This window comes from Dreissena polymorpha, chromosome 6 (genome assembly GCF_020536995.1).
Source record: "Dreissena polymorpha isolate Duluth1 chromosome 6, UMN_Dpol_1.0, whole genome shotgun sequence".
Taxonomy (NCBI): domain Eukaryota; kingdom Metazoa; phylum Mollusca; class Bivalvia; order Myida; family Dreissenidae; genus Dreissena; species Dreissena polymorpha.
The window spans coordinates 96,479,241-96,496,948 of record NC_068360.1 but is presented as its reverse complement, the minus strand read 5'-3'; the positions used below and the strand labels follow the sequence as shown (position 1 = coordinate 96,496,948).

General features: G+C 35.2%; 1 protein-coding gene across 3 annotated transcripts in view; it reads left to right on the top strand.

The window, feature by feature from the left end:
• LOC127833799 (uncharacterized) overlaps positions 1 to 17,708 on the top strand; it is a 108,695-nt gene that overhangs the window by 87,828 nt on the left and 3,159 nt on the right. The window contains exons 1-3 of one of the 3 annotated variants that reach the window (XM_052359244.1): positions 15,318 to 15,710; positions 15,854 to 15,958; positions 16,439 to 16,551. The exons of 1 other annotated variant lie outside the window; for it this stretch is intronic. In XM_052359244.1, coding sequence (XP_052215204.1) covers positions 15,418 to 15,710; positions 15,854 to 15,958; positions 16,439 to 16,551 — 511 coding nt within the window. In that variant the 5' untranslated portion in view covers positions 15,318 to 15,417. Of the gene's footprint in view, positions 1 to 15,317; positions 15,711 to 15,853; positions 15,959 to 16,438; positions 16,552 to 17,708 lie in introns of those variants that run through there. One more of the 3 variants, XM_052359247.1, reaches the window with a different exon arrangement.

Here is a 17,708-nt window from a genome sequence, read left to right as displayed (position 1 = left end):
ATCCTTATTAACTAATAATTGTAAAAAATACGTTAATTCAAAACTTTTTTTTCGTCAATCTGGTTGACGGTCCCTTTAAATAGCGCCTTAAATGATCTGTTTACACATGCAAGTCAAAATACAAATATGGAATTTAAATCATGGAAACCGTATAATATAACTATCAATCAAACTACAAAAACTATATTAAGAGAGAAATCGAAATGTGCAAATTCGATTAGGGAATAGGTTTTTTAAGTTATATGTATACAAATAAATATGGCCAATATTTAAAATATTTTATACTATCAAGTTACCGACCAATCTACAGAAATTTGTCAAACAAAACAATGTTTAAGAAAATACATAGATATGCTTCAACAACATAACAAAAATAGCTGTACCAAGTACTCAATCGCTTTTAAATCAAAGATACTAACAGCGACTATTAATCATGAGAGACCTATTTCCTAATGAAAGGGCAAAACCGTAGACTTCTTCAGTATTCACAAGGTTTTACTTAAAAAAAATCATAATAGAAAAACGCCAAGCCAATTGACATCAATGTTCGTAAACAGACAGGAAACAATTTAGAATTCGGTATCATCATATCTTAATAATATATGTTATGAGCAAGATGAATGTTTATCGGACGAAAACTTGTCTTCAACAGTATTTAAATGTTTTGACTATAGTCATTTAAGGCGGCCATGTTTTCATCGGACCGGAACCATTTTAGGACTTTCTCGAGATGTCATTGAACCAAATGTTCTTTTTAAGCTTTAGGATGAATGGGCTAAATGTGTGGGTGTTGAAAAGGCTCAACTTGTCATTTAAAGAAAAACTATCCCTTCCCTGGCGGTCGTGTTTGTTTTGCAATGGACCGGCACCATATTCAATATGAAGAAACACAACATCTCAAGTAATCACAAATGCGAACGACCACAGGTATTTTGATAATTTAATGTCAAGAGGAATGTGTAAATGTTGTCTACATTGCACAATTTAAAATGAAAAACGAACCGCTTTCTATTGTTATATATTGTTCGAATAATGCTCTTTAAAAAATAAAAAAAAATGCCCATTTGACTATATAAACGACCAACGCTATTTGTTTAAATGCGTTGTTTTTATATACACGTCAAGTTAAAGTTTATTTGATAACGAGTAAATTATCTAAAAGAACATGATAAATAATGAAGGTATTTTAAGGACACGATCGGAACGACGCACATACACTCAATTCGTGCCACAGCAAAACCTAAAGCGAGCTAGATTAAAACAGTTCGTATTGAAAGTTGATATGAGACATTGAAGGTAATGGAAACTTTAAAAGGCCGTTACGAAAATGCAAATCTAACTTGTAAAAGATTGTACAATATTATTAAAATTATTATTAATCATAAAATCAGTTTAACAACACTATTTAAATGAAAATCAAACCTTTTTAGTCGACAGTCACTTTTTTATTATTCACTATCACTTCCTATTACGCACATTTCTGAATTTCGCGTAAGTCAGACAATCTACCTGTTAAATCAATATGGCTGTCAAGTGCGTTAATCTGTTTACGCATTTGAACTGTTACCAGCAATGCTCGTAAACATAGCATATCAAATTACGTAAAACGCAGGGAAATACGAGACTTTAATAACCATTGACTAACTAAGACCATCAAAGCGCTGTAAACTTAGCAGGTATTCGATATGGTAAACACAACTCAGTTTTCAAACATAAATAATTCCGTTTTAAATCGAAAGTATATATATATATATATATATATATATATATATATATATAGTCGAGCTAAAAAGGAAAAAAAGAAACCCTCAACAGCGCTCGAACCACTGACCCCTGGAGTCCTGGAGAAAAAAGTCTCCCGCCTAGTCCACTTGACCATCCACGCTCATGTTTAGAGAGAATGTATTTTATAGCTATATAAGCAATCCTCGTAGTTTCCCAAAATATCGTTTCGCGTCGCACGACGCTTTATCTGTTGGACGGCTTCTTTAAACCCCTTACCCTTGGGTTTTCGAGCAAAATATTTGACAATTATTTACTATTATAAAGTATAAGTGAACGAAAAAAATAGAGGAAAACACACAATGTTACACACCAAATATTGAAACCCTGACCCTAACAGTTTCAGATATGAATTTTAAAGCTATATAAGTCTATATCAACCATTTCGTATTAATATTCTTTCTATATCTCAACTTTACTCGCTATGAATTTTCTCTGCGGGAGCTGTAATTTGGTGACCCGTTAAGACATTTTGCAGCTAGTAAAGTGTATTTTTTATTCATATTTGCTCTTTATCTCAACTTTACTCGCTATGCATTTGTTTGCGGGAGCTGTAATTGTGTGACCCGTTAAGAAATTTTGCAGCTAGTAAAGTCGAGATATTATACAAAATATTAATACAAAATAAACGTTAATAACGGTCTTGCTATTATGGCTGGATATTGAACGGTATTGAACAATTAATACAAGTAATTAAGGGTATAAAACGGTGAACATACCTGTCTCGGCTTGGACACCGCCATCTTGTTTGTCACGTGATTACTTTGTCTGGATATTTTCAGGACAAAATTTCAGTACAATAATTGTGTTACAAACAAGCTGTTTAAAGGCAAATTTACCTCTGATCTTACAGTGTGACTTTCACCGTTTAGGTAAGGAGAAGGATATTACGACTGACACATCTGATCATATATTTAGTAATAATTATAATACCGGTATATAATTAGTGGCAAATAATACGACCATGGGCAAATTATTTGAGAATACTTCAAAATTAGAATTATTGTTGAGACATGAAACTTTGCACATCAGGACAGATGGACATACAGACTGACGGACAGCAACAGCAATATGCTGCCTTCTTCAAAGGTAAGCATTGTATTCACATAAGCAAAATAACCCTCCTAACGCAGAGAAAAATGATACAAAAATTGATATGTTCATGAATAATCATTAAAAGAAATCAGCGAACAATAGTATATCTAACAATATGTTCAAAATAAGCTGCGGTGGATTATAATTGCATAATTGGTGCAGTGGCAGCCAGCAGGCTTTGGCTAATTTCAGTACACTTTCCGTTTTGAATCTTTGGGAAAACAAAGTTTTACATGTCAATGTGCACCTAAAATGTATAGCCCCAGCAAGATGCTATAACAATGTCTATAGGACTATACATTGTTGCCCTGGTCTTAGTCTGACCAGGCTATAAAACTTTGCCTTAATTTCCAAATCCTTTTCATTACAAGCTTAAACAATATTACAATGTACTTTAACATTATATTGCAATAATGGCATCCGCTAGCTGCTGATTCCTACGATAAATACTGTATAGTTCATAGTTCTTGCAGACCAAATGTCAGCCAAGTAGTTCTCATATGTATGCAGATTTATGGCGTTCAACTTCCCAGAACAGTTAGAGTTTCCTGTTTGTAAAAATGAAAACATTCTATAGTGTGGATATTTTACGTTTGACACTTGTGTTATTGAACTTGTTGTACGTCATGAAGTTAGACTCTCACATCAAAAATTAGGTAAATATCTGAGAGAGTTTAGGAAAGAAAATCCCGAAACACAGAATGCCTGATAGACGGAAAGAGAGACAGACAGACGCTCGGAGAGAAGCACGGACAGTGCGTCTGCTATATATATGCAACCCTACTGGGGGCTTTAAATTCAGCATGATCAATGACAAAGTTACATCGACAAACTATACACGCCAAAATATATCATTGAATCTTTGTGGCAGCAAGACCATTGTTTAACATTACATGTCGTCTCCTCAGGATAAACATATTTGATAAGTCCAGTGTTCGACACTTAATAATCTGAGTAAGGAGTCTTTTGGACTTCTTACTTTTGAAATTGAGGAGTCCGAACAGATTTCAGGGAGTCCAACAATTCAGACACTTTTTTATATCGTATTTTCCGGGTCTTAGCACATGTCAATTCATGAAATATTCAGATCAAAGTTCTAAGTGACTGTTGTTCAATACTTTGTATATCACATTGTAAAATGATTGAACAAATTCCGGTATTATTTAAGTAAATAATTAACTTAAATATTGTAAGGGTAAGATTATTATCTGAAAATTCTGTTTTGTTAGTGTCATAGTTAATAGGCAAGAGAACCGCATAACGGGTGCCACGCTCGGTTACGGATGCAGTTTTGAATAAATGAAAGCTTGTCAGAATTATTTTTGTAAAGGTCACAGTGACCTTGGCCTTTGACCCAAAAATGGGTGTGGCGTGTAGAACTAATCAAGGTGCATCTACATATTAAGTTTAAGGTTGTAGGTGGAAGCAATTTGATTTAAGATCCAATGTTCAAAACATTAACAAAATGTTAAGGTTTTAGCAAGACGCGGACGTCGGACGACAAGCTGGCAATGACAATACCTCGGGTTTTCTCCAAAAAACGCCGAGCTAAAAATAAATTATATAATAACACCCAAAGGGTGTAACAGCCCTATATGTCTCATTGCATTATATATATTCTCCAAAATATTTCTAAGAACTTGGAAATGGGAAAATGAAATATAAATCTAATTTTATTTCAATTTCTTCATTGGGTTCTTGTATCATGAATACATAAAATTAATTAAAAAAAATAACATGGCTCAGATAGATATTCAAGAGCGCAACCGCGCACTTGGCAAAGTGCAGGCCGGTCAGCCATTGAGACGTTTCAACACTACCACTCGCGAAAGATGAAACAATATCTTTCCGACATGCGAGTCGGAGTCTCATTGTAAGGAGTCCCAGACTCCTGGACTCCCGTTAGTGTCGAACGCTGAAGTCATTTTAAAATTGCATCATGAATGGAAAGTTACATTTCAAATAACTTTAGACATCATAGCGCAGGCACTAATGTACACTCCACCTCCACCATTGTGATTGCTCCAACGAGCTAATTGCGTTAGCCTTGAAAAAAAATGGCCAATAATTTCTTTTATAACTTTGCTTTTAACATTAAATAATTCTAACAGTTACACGAGTCATTGACACCAATTTCTTTCAAACAATAAGGACACAATGTTGTAAAACTGCAGACTGCAGAGACTAATCTTGGACAACACTACGCACATGCATTGAGTCAAGCCTTCCAAATCATGGCTCATTCACACTGTTGTTTCACTAACTATTATCCTGGTCTTACCTTGTCATCCTCGAGAACCCTGGATGTCTTTCGTTGCACAGTCGCAGTGTATGCAAGCTTGGCCAACGATCCACCTGCATGGACAATAAACTATGTTAATGATATCAGGGATAGAAAGTAAGGAGGTTGCCCGGACGTACTTTGGTAGTCCGGCCATAGAGTTCAAAGCCAAAACAAGAATCTAACTTGTACCGTATTAAACAATACAAAATCAGACAATATTATAAAATTGCTGTTATAACTGAGTGAATTGTATGCACTTTTATTAGCCTGAATCTTTATGCTAAATTTAAAATTGAACCGATAAACTGCCGAAAAATGTTTAAAGCTTCTTTACAATTTTGCTAGTTGCCATGATGGACTACCAAATTTTAAAATTGACTTGCCCCCTCTCCCTAAATAAATCTACTTGTCCCCGGAGAAAAGGCGACCACTGGCACTACTTTCTATCCCTGAATATCATGGGAAATCATGTGAAAATCTTCAGAACAAGCTTTGAAATTCTTTTTACTTTTATGTTACGACATAATCTGACAATTAATTTAATTGTCAAACTATTCATATGTGGTATGAAGTCTCCAGGACAGCAGTCTAAGGTCTCCGTTATTTGATTATTTATGAGGTACATGTGTATGAGGTTTAATCATATTGTGAATCCAACTTTAGTTTGTTTTTTATTAATTCAACTAAAAAGTGGCTTATTGTTGGGGCATTGCATCCATCAAACATAAAATCTAAAAAATTGGGAAAAAAAATATACCATATTACTATCATTGGTAATGATACTCAGTGTTTTCCACCATTTTGGGAATAAGGCCGGATTCCTTTCCATTAGGAGCATTCTAATCGTTTTGGCTACAATTGAGAATTTGAGTCAATGTATTATTGCTAACAAATACTTAACAAGGGCACGGCATAACGGATGACACGCTCGGCTGCGAAAGCTTGTCAGAATTTTTTTTTAGAGGTCACAGTGACCTTGACCTTTGACCTAGTGACCCAACAAGAGATGTGTTTGTCAGAAACACAATGCCCCTTAATGCCTTTGAAAAAAAATATATATTTATCATTTGGCAGGTATAGACATCATCTCCCTTAAAAGCTTTATTAATTCCCTTGGGGGGGAGGTCTGTAGACAGTCAAAAATGACCAAGTCAGACATCACTAACAACCAAGGCCTGTGGTTTATCAAAGAGATCATAGCCAGAGTTCATCATGTATGTATGGACATAAGTCCACTGGTATTTAATGAAAACTAGCATTCACAAATTAAAACAGGTAAGAAATGATAATTATATCAAGAGATGTGTTCGTCAGAAACACAATGCCCCCTTGCGCCGCTTTGAAATAAAATTGCTATTTATCATTTGGCATGTATAGAAATCATCTCCCTTTAAAGCTTATTACTTCCCTTGAATTTTGTCCAATCCAACCGGGGGGGGTGGGAGGGTCTCACAGTCAATTATGACCATGTCAGACATCACTGACAACCAAGGCCTGTGGTTTAAAAGAGATCATAGCCAGGGTTGATCATGTATCTATGGACATAAGTCCACAGGTATGTACATGTTGTAATGAACATCAAAGACATTTTATCATTTAAAAAAAGAGACAAATCAATCATTTGAGTAATAAATAATCAAAATAATGAATCTGTACAGTAACTGTGAAAAGAACTTCAATTATTGGTAAGAAAATATATAATATGAGATTTATAATTATATAAATAACTTCCCTTGAAAATAATTGCCTCTAACAAATCTCTATTTTTAGTAGCAAATAATTAAAAGCCACTACCGTGACTGTAAGTGACCACTCGAAATGTGCAGCTCCATGAGATACACATGCATGCCAAATATATAAAGTGGCTATGTTAAATATTGAACAGTTTTCTCCATTTTTAAAGCTTATTACTTCCCTTAAATTTGTATTTTTACCGTAGACCGTAAAGGATGACCATTTAAAGCTTATTACTTCCCTTGACTTTGTTTTTTTGACCCTAGACCTTGAAGGATGATGTTCACCTCAAAATTTGCATCTCCATGAGATACACATGCATGCCAAATATTAAGATGCTATCTTCAATATTTAAAAAGTTATGGCCAATGTTAAGGTTTTAGCACGACGCCTACGGCGGACGGCGAGCTGGCTATGACAAAAGCTCAGGTTTTCTCCAGCCTGGCTTAAAATTAATATTTTAAGTGTCTTCAATTTATATTTTATAAGATCAACTGAAAAAGCTGAATGTTGAGATTGATATTTTTAAGTGTTTTTTAAATCTTTAATTGGGAATTGTTTAGGAATCATTTGGGAAATATATACTTTTTTACAATTGGGAATGGGTCCCTGTAACAGCCCCAAATTTGAAGAAAAAACACTGGCAATATGATAATAATAATTAAACAAGAGCACCGCATAATGGGTGCCACGCTCGGCTACGGGTGCAGTTTTGAATAAATGAAAGCTTGTCAGAATTTATTTATTGTTTAATGGTCACAGTGACCTTGACCTTTGACCTTGTGACCCCAAAATGGGTGTGGCGTGTAGAACTCATCAAGGTGCATCTACATATGAAGTTTCAAAGTTGTAGGTGGAAGCACTTTGATTTTAGAGATAATGTTTAGGTTTTATCATGAGGCGGACGGCGGACGTCAGACGGCCGCCGTCAGACGGCGGACTACGAGCTGGCTGTGACAATACCTCAGGTTTTCTCCGAAAACGCCGAGCTAATAACAAAAATAACTATAATAGTAACATGAAATTTCTGCCGGTATACATAATTACAGCTGCTAAATGCTGAGCACATAAAAATGGGGTCTAGCTATCTGACTGTCCGTGTTGATGTCCTTTTTAAAAAGTGACGCAAATGATTAACAACCATGTGCCTGTGCACATAGAGGGTGTTAGCATGAACTGTAACACTTATGGTTTGATGCTACCAATACTAAAAATACAACTTATAAGTTATACGGCTTGACTGTGCATAATAAAATATAGTGGCTTGGTACTAAGAAAGTTTTTTAAGATGTACTTTTAAAATATAAAATCGTATATATTCATCCTATGACATTATTATTACTATACCTAGGTCGATTGCAAAACGTCGCACAGTCTTCAGGTTCTTGAACACATTTTCATAGGGTAACTGGATGCTTTTTACACTGGTTTCTACCGTCTCTGAGGCGAACATGGCAGTTCTTTGGAGTAGACCTAAATACTGACAAGGTTGGTTTTTTAATGAATCTGAAATAAAAAACATTCAACTTTCAAAAAATGTATCATCAAGAGATGTGTTTGTCAGAAACACAATGCCCCCTATTATGCCGCTTAAAAATAAAATTTCAAAACATCATTTGGTAGGTTAAGAAATTATCTCCCTTTTAAAGCTTATTACTTCCCTTGGGTTGTATTTTTTTACTTTTGACCTTTGAGGATGACCTTGACCTTTCACCGCTCAAAATGTGCAGCTCCATGAGATACACATGCATGCCAAATATAAAGTTGCTATCTTCAATATTGCAAAAGTTATCAATTTTACAGTTTTCGGACGGACTGACGGACAGTTCAAATGCTATATGCCACTCTACCGGGGGCATAAAAAGTAAAATATAATCTGTCTCAACACAAAAGAATGGTATAAGGACAGTGAAATTAATTGTGATTATCTACTGGTCGAGTTCTAGCCAAAGAAGAGCAAAACCTGAAGATAGCTTTTCGATCAAAGCTGTGAGTTTTCTTTAGAACCCCTTTATAGACAACACGAACTGGTTCTACCCAGGATATAGACTGGGGGCGTTTGAATAAGCCTTAGACTTTTAATGCAATCAACATAAAATAAACAGGTTTTAAACCAAATAACCAGTTAAAAATATTTGTTAACGAAATAATTGTACAATTAATTGCAACAACACCTTAAAAATGATTTCAATACATGTCAAACTGTTTCTAATAAGAATTTTAAAGAATACAGCATTACTAATACTATTTTTAATTTACATGTCTAGAGTTGAACGCAAACCTTCTTTATCTTAGAAATATGAAGAAGATTCCACAGATTCAAGCTGAACCCTGGATGTGTCAAGCTTGGCTGCATATTACTATTAAGATGTGTACATGTGCAGAAATGCATTACAGGTGAAAGACTTGTGTGGGTTCAAAATGTTGTTGTTATTAATTCAAGTTAAAAGCCATTAGTTTATCCTGGTAATTATTATGTATTTCATATTTTTTTATTTTAATATGCTCTTAGTATATGTGATAAACACCAAATGCATTTTTTTACAAAATCATGACTTAGTAACAATTTGTTTAAAGATTTGCAAATATTTGAGCATTTAGGTAATCAATTTATTGGCAATTCCGTTTATCTAAAATCATTTGGAGGGATAAATGCATTATTCATCTTAGTGATTTCACATGAAATATCTTGTCTTTGGTTATTGTACCTCCAAGAGGCAAATAGTACATAACTAAGTGGCCACATTTGCTTAGAATATTCGACAATAATAGCATCCAGGAAATTTATTAACTTGAAAGATTTTTTTATTAAGAATAATAAATTTTATAGTAACACATTTATTTCAGTAAACTGTGAATTAACAACTTTGAATATCATATAGACATAAAATTATGTGGTAATTTCTTTCGGTTATTGTTCCTCGACCATGATGCCGTGGTCGAGTGGTAAGACTCTGGTCTACAGGGTTGGAATATTGACCGGTCAATTGAGTATTGACCGGGCCGGCGGTCAATACCCGGTTAAAACCGGTCATTACTGGTCAATAATGGTCATTACTGGTCAATACTGGTCGATTAAAAATTGTAGCATTAAAACATCACAAAGGAGCTATTTTATATTAAATCAATAATTATTTTGTAATTGATACTAGTAAACTTTTTTTTGAGTCATTTATTGTAAAAACAAATCTTTAAAGCTGTAAAAAAATTACTTCTTTATTATTTATGGAAATGGCCTCAAATACATAAGGACTCAGGCAATATCTTTATCTCAGTGTATCGCATCTGTTACTAAAGTATTATTACTTTTGTAGTCACCATTATATTTCACTTATTTATTGATATATCTATTTGATAAGCAGATGGACAAAAAGAACTCATGAGCTTTCTAGGGTCATAAATCTGGCCCCTACGCCTTAATTGGTAATAAAATGCATAAAGTGTTATGTCTCTGATATTGACAACGAAGCAAATCTGCCCTTAGGCTATTTTATAACACTCACAGAAAAGGATGTTACTTGCTAATAATTAAAAGTAACTTCTAACTGTTCTCCTTTCTGTATTAAGAGGGTTTTTTTCCTTTCATATTAAAAAGTTCAATTGGTATTCAAATGAATAAGCAATCAAAGCTCTTGATTTTGACAACAAGATGTTTTCCAATTGTGGGTGTACTCTAGACTCTTCTTTACAATTTTTTTTTCTTTTACTAATTATTTCTTATTATGTTTTTCACTTTTATATCAATGGAAAATAAAAGATTTTTCACTATTTTGTTTAAAAATTATTTAAAGAAATCTAGCCAAGAAAACATGACAAGTAAGGGTCGTGTCATAAAGGTGCCATTTAAGGCCCTATTATCAGTTTTGGGTGCCCCATCCTGTATAGGTGAGAAGACTGTGGGGACAGTGGGGCATGGGGAACAACTCATACACAGTAGTTGACAGGTTCTTGTTGAATCAAGCACAGAATTCTCTGAGCATTCATAATTCATTAGAATTGAAAAAAAGTTCAATCAACCAGAACAATCCAATTGACCAACTTTGACTAATTTGCAAAATTTTGAGAGATTGGCCTACAAATCGATGAATAGGTATAAAATATTGGGTATCAATAGCTTAAGACATTATTGGCAACATGTCTGTTTAATTTATATTATCAATATTGTTTAATTAGGCATGGAATATTAATCAAAATTGGGGGTTAAGTTCAATTGACCAGTATTGACCAGTAATGACCACTTCGGGAGTATTGACCGGGGCTTTTTTAACCGGGGCGGAGAATTGGTGCCAACCCTGCTCTACCATTCCAGAGGTCCCCGGTTCAATTCCCAGTCAGGGCACTGGAAACTTCAAAAATGCTTCAAGTGTTTCCCAACCAACTAGAGATGTACTGTTATGAAACCCTAGTAATTCTCGTGTGTATCGGTGCTATAAACTGAGCACGTGACGTTAAAGAACCAAGGGATCTATTCGCAAAGCCAATATTGGGTATCGCACCCGGATTCCTTGTATCCCAATAATGACTCTTCTGCTTGATGTCTCTTCAGCAAAAAGCAAAGGACCCCATTGGAAACAAGTGCTTGGAATTTACATGGGTTATCCTTGACTGCAAGGTCAAAAGAAATACACATACACATGATAAAGGCTGGCATCAAGAAACCCTTGTTACGAACAGGCTTGTGTACGAACGTTCATACAATGTTTAGAGAACTTTTCGACATATATAATGCGTAAAAGAACAAATACTCCATACACTTACAAATAATCAACAATACGTAAATGCTTTCGAAAGAAGTGCAATCAAATAGACGATGAAATCATCAAAAGGTTTCGGTGTGTAGAAATACCGAAATCCCCGTAATTACCGAAATCCCCCGAAATCCCCAGAAATCCCCCGAAATCCCCCGATATCCCCAGAAATCCCCCGAAATCCCCAGAAATCCCCCGAAATCCCCAATAATATTTATTATTTATCAAAATACTGCGGATATTAAGATAGAACATTGCAAAATACAATCATTTCACTGATGAAAAATTGTTATTATCCATGTTTGGAAGTAAAAAACTAAAATATATACATAATTGTTGGGATTCCGAGCCAGAAATCCACAGAAATCCCCAGAAATCCCCAATAATCCCCAATACTATTTATTAATTATCAAAATACTGCGGATATTAAGATAGAATATTGCAAAATACAATCAATTCACTGACGAAAAATTGTTTTTATCCATGTTTGGTAGTGAAAAACTAAAATATATACATAATTATTGGGATTCCGAGCCAGAAATCCCCAGAAATCCCCAATACTATTTATTAATTATCAAAATACTGCGGATATTAAGATAGAATATTGCAAAATACAATCAATTCACTGATGAAAAATTGTTTTTATCCATGTTTGGTAGTGAAAAACTAAAATATATACATAATTATTGGGATTCCGAGTATGAATCCATAGTGCATGTTTTCACAAGCACGATCAGGAACAGAAATCCCCGCTGTAAAGCTCTTCAAGTGTCAAAAAATCATCTGGGTGGCTTTTTGATATTAGAAAGAAGAGGTACAGACAAAAACTTAACAACAATATCTCACTTCTTTCGAAAAATATGGACTTGTAGCGGGGATTTCGGTAATTCTACATTCGCCCACAGAGTACCGAAATCCCCCATATTTACATCTGAAAGTGTCAAAAATATCATTTGTATTCTTGGTTTTTGGCTTTGCTTGAATGTTTACGTGCAAAAAAATAATATAAATGTAAATTATTAAGCACACTTGACAGCATAAGTTGCCTCTTATGGGGGTCTTACCCAGAATGTAAACAAACATTCCGACTAAATAACAGTAAATTTTAACGATTACACATCACTATACTAACTCATGCCTTGTTCGAAGCGCAGAGCGGTATAAAAAATCTTACCACCTCCGAATAAGGATTTTGAAAGTTTAGAAAGTTATAGTAACTTTATAATTTGTAGTAAATTATTCCATACTAGCTTTTCTAGTCATGCATTCGTGTATTCATGTAAATTTATTCTTGGTCAATCGAGATCTATATATACATGTGATTCTCAACCGTGATTCTCGATCTGGGAAAAACGGGGCTTAATGCATGTGCATAAAATGTCGTCCCAGATTATCATGTGCACTCCACACATGCTAATAAGGGAGGATACTTTCCGCTTTAAGGACTCTTTCGATTAAAGAATGTTTCCTCTAAACGATAATCTATACTGAGCGGAACGTATCGTCACTGATTAACCTGTGCGCACTGCGCTGGCTAATCTGCATCGACATTTTACGCCATGCATCCAGCTCTATTACTCTAGGCCGAGGCTTACTTATCAGACATACTCTCAGAGATTGTTTCAACGTAACACTTCAGCATTCATATTTCTTAAAAACGGCTCAAGATGTCAACTAGTAATTTCGAAAAGTGATTTTTGAGAACATTATCTACAAAGTTTTTTAGCGAGACTATACGATTTTGTCAAACATTTATGAATTTATATAAAATGTGTAAAAAAACTTAATATGCGTATATTTTAATATAAAATAAAATATAAGTTATGAAGAACATATGTCGAAAAATGCGAAATAAGCCAGATATTTAATTCTGAAATCGAAAATGTCTGTAAAGTCGAATTCGCCAGCATGTGCATCATGCATTTACGATGTTAATCTAAATTTAGTTTAACGGTTCATTTTAAATTCCTGCAACGATATCTATTCATCCAACCCACGAACACTTACTAAAAAGACGAATACCGGGTACTTTGGTTATTGTACGAAAATATGTACGAAGTATCTTCGTCACAATTGGCTCGGGGCGCTAATTTGTCTTTGCTGCATTTTATGAAATTCGTCCATGTATAATTTTTCTTGCCTATTTGGTGTTATTGTACCATATTTTTATCAATATATTACAATTTAACACATACAAAAATCGTATAGTCTCGCTTTAAAATTATTCATTAATACATCTTTTGCACTTCTGGATTTCGCGTGGGGTATGGTTTTTCTCGTGATACACTTGCATATGTATGTATGCGGACACTCATTTGATTTTTTGCATACTAGAGTATATCTTTTTCACTTTGTATTTGATTAAAATGAACGAAGCATAAAAGCTGTTCTTACATTGATTTTAAAAGGATTTCTTTGTGAACTATATGACGATTGTCTCGTGGTTGTTCATGAAAGTTGTAGTGCAGGGGAAAAAAGGATTGCAAAGGCAACACATCTGTTGCTCAAGTCTTTCATCACAAACCAAGAATGTTTCATTTACCATCCAAATTACGCCATCCTAAAATTATAGAACATGTATGTGAGGCATTGAACATGGGGGCAAGGAGACGAGCTTCAACGCTTTGTAGTTTTCGAGAACTTGAATGGACCCCTACGTGTCTTTGTGTCATCTGAGCAATACGGTGACCTGAAAGATACGTAGCAATCAGGAATGGATTCTCTTTTTATGCATGTTCGATTAAGATTACCGGTATAACTTTTAAATACGGAATCCGGATATAGCCATCTATAATCTCGCCCTTCTTTCATTAAGGGCGACACACGAATCGATACACGATATGTTGCGCGACAAACGAAGCGACACACGATATTTTGCGCGATACACGAAGCGACGCGAGAGAATGTACCACGAAATATCACCCCTGTGTAGGTTGTCCAAAAGGCGATATATCGTGGTAAATATCGCGTGTCGCTTCGTGTATCGCGCAAAATATCATGTGTCGCTTCGTGTTTCGCGCAAAATATCGTGTGTCGCTTTCAGTATAGCGCAAAATATCGTGTCTCGCATTTAAAGAGCGACGCGCAAAACACGAAGCGGCACACGATATTTTGCGCGACACACTAATCGATATTTCCTGGAAAATTCTCGCGCGTCGGTTCGTGTATCGCGAAAAAATATCGTGTGTCGATTCGCGTGTCGCGCAAAATATCGTGTATCGCTTCGTGTTCCGTCCTTGATGAAAAAGTGCGAGATTAAAGATGGCACTATCCGAATGCCGCAATTAAATGATCTTCACTGAGGGTCAATATTTGAAGATTATGGCATTTAGCGACGTTTTATTTCAAGCGATATAAGTCGTTTAATTATATGTCATCGAATCGTCGATCTATAAGAATAAAAATAAAATGAGATATTTAAATATGAGTGTTTTGTCAAATTTTCAAATTTTGAACAAATCCGGTGAAGGTGGTTTTGACAGTTTTTTTATTCACTAACGTAAATACACCTTTAAAACTCATTTAAAAGATCTTTACATTGTGTAAATACTTCTTTATACCCATTCCACATTTTATATTGATTCAATCCTCTGTTTGTCTATATAAATTGGATAATACACGCTATTCATAAAAGGACTGTAACTTGTTATGTAGTGATCGACGAAAATACTTCCAAAGTCCTTAAAATGACACACGAGATGTTTAGCAATATAGCTGCAATGCTTATGTTTTGTAAATTAATTAATACCTGCAAGGCACGATTGTGCATTGATTATGAAAACGGTTTGTGTATATATATGGATTAATCATTTTGATGTGAAAAAACTTAGCCGAGCGTTTATTGCAACAGCCTTTAAACTTGGATATTTTAATATTTTCGTCATAAAGCTATATGTCATTCGCATTACTATGAACTGGAAATCATATACATTAACCCTTATCGTCCACGTGCTGCTTGTACCGGAGGTGATGACGTCGCGGGAATATGTGACACCGGGACTTCCGGCGTGCTATGTGTCGTTGTCGCAGTACGAAGCCGTGGAGGGCTTGTCAACTTCCTGCAATATGTTAGTATATAAACATTATTTATTTCGGATTGTCATAATCAAACAATGTGAGCAGTGGTTGTTAAAGCATCGTCGTAAAGTGAATTAAAAATGTAAATATAATTTATCTCTGTATAGATTCATTTATTTTTTATATTTTCCAGTGCGGCAGCACAATGTTCGCAGAATGGCTTGGCCTATACTCTATATTGTGGCGCGGATCACTATTGCTGTAACCAGGACGACGGTTGCCAGGCCTATTGTCCCAAGTGAGTAGTTGTGTAATTGAATGTTCGGATCCATCTTGACATGCCTAAGATTCAAGTTGGTAGATTAAAGAAATGATTTTGTTTAGTTCTCCTTCTCGATGTAAATGGACAGATAAAACTTTGCATTAATCATAAGTGTATCAAAATTTATTTTAATGACAATATGGCACAAGCTCATCAGGAACGACACTCCCCGCCTAAACTAGATTTTCGTTTACAATAGCCTTCCAATTAACACACAATTTCATTAAAGCGGAAAGTGTCGTCCCTAATTAGCATGTGCGGACTGTATATGCTAATCTTAGATGACACTTTGCGAACATGCATAAAGCGCAGTGTTCACACAAAGAAGCTGCATTAGTCTTAAACGTACAGGCTTATATTCGACAACACTTTACGCACATGCATTTACACCAGTTTTCACAGAACGCGATTCGATAAAAACCGAGCGTTTTACTGTCTAATGCTTCATATTTACAGTCGGTCGTCTCTGAACAAGAAGGAAGTGGCTGGGATTGTAATCGGCTGCGTTATTCTGACAGGCATCATCATGGTGGCCACCTATGTCATATCCGGGAAGTTCTGCAAGCTGAGTACGTCATAGCATACGTCATAAGTTACATAGTGCCACGGCATTGCTCTCATACAAAATGGCGCCTATCGGTAAAAGCAATGTGTCTTATTAATTCAACTTTTAGAGCTAAACAACCAGTTTAAAGAAAAACCATCAAATAGATATAAAACAACACTCTTGTGCAGTATATTAGGGTTGTGAGTTCTCTTCCCGCATCTTAAATAAACGACTGCATTCGACACCCATGAAAACAATACAAAAATGATGTCATCAAAACGCTTTCAAAGTACCGAACATGAAACGATCGTCTTCTTAATAAGTTCAGCGATGGTTTAAACATCAAAAGTGTACCATCTATATAGGCGTCAACTCATCAGCCTCGTTATAGGGAAATGGGGCTTAATGAATGTGCATGAAGTGTTGTCCCAGATTACGCGAAGTCCACACAGGCTTATCCGGGACAAATATTTCCGCATGAACTGGAGATTCGCCAAAAAGATGTTTCTTTTAAACGAAACATACCATACCTACGGACAGTGTCGTTCCTGATAAGCAAGTGCGGACTACATAGACTATTCTAGGGCGACACTTGAAGCACGTGTCTTAGGCCCCTATTTCCCATAACAAGGCATATATTTTGAGGAACCTCTAAATTTGGGGAATACGTCTACCGACAAACAACTTGATATTTTTTGTATTTTTGTGTTGTTACCACTATGTTCACATTAAAAAAAAAAATTCGTTAATTTGCGACAGTAAAGAACACGTCAGAGTGGAGACAAAACTAGATTTCTTTTTTAATTAAACACGAAAATGAAATTTTGTAATGCTATACGTACTGTACATATGGTCACCATACCACTTTATACTGGCGAGAAAAACGCTGACGACGCCAACGCACCTGTTTATTGGTGTCGCTCTGGAGAGCGGCGACTAGTATGTAATGCATTTTTTTCGCTTATGGGAGAAGTTATTTTACGGATCAATGTTTATATTTTTGTTTTAAGAATATCTTGCATAGTAGTGATTTTTTGTGTAAATTAGTGTAAATAAGTACTGCATTTGTGCCTATTACATTTATTACAACATTTATTGCCAATAATGCAAATCTAAATGTTTTAATTAATAACTGATCCACAACTGATCACAGGGGAAAGATCACAGGGACTGGGCAAA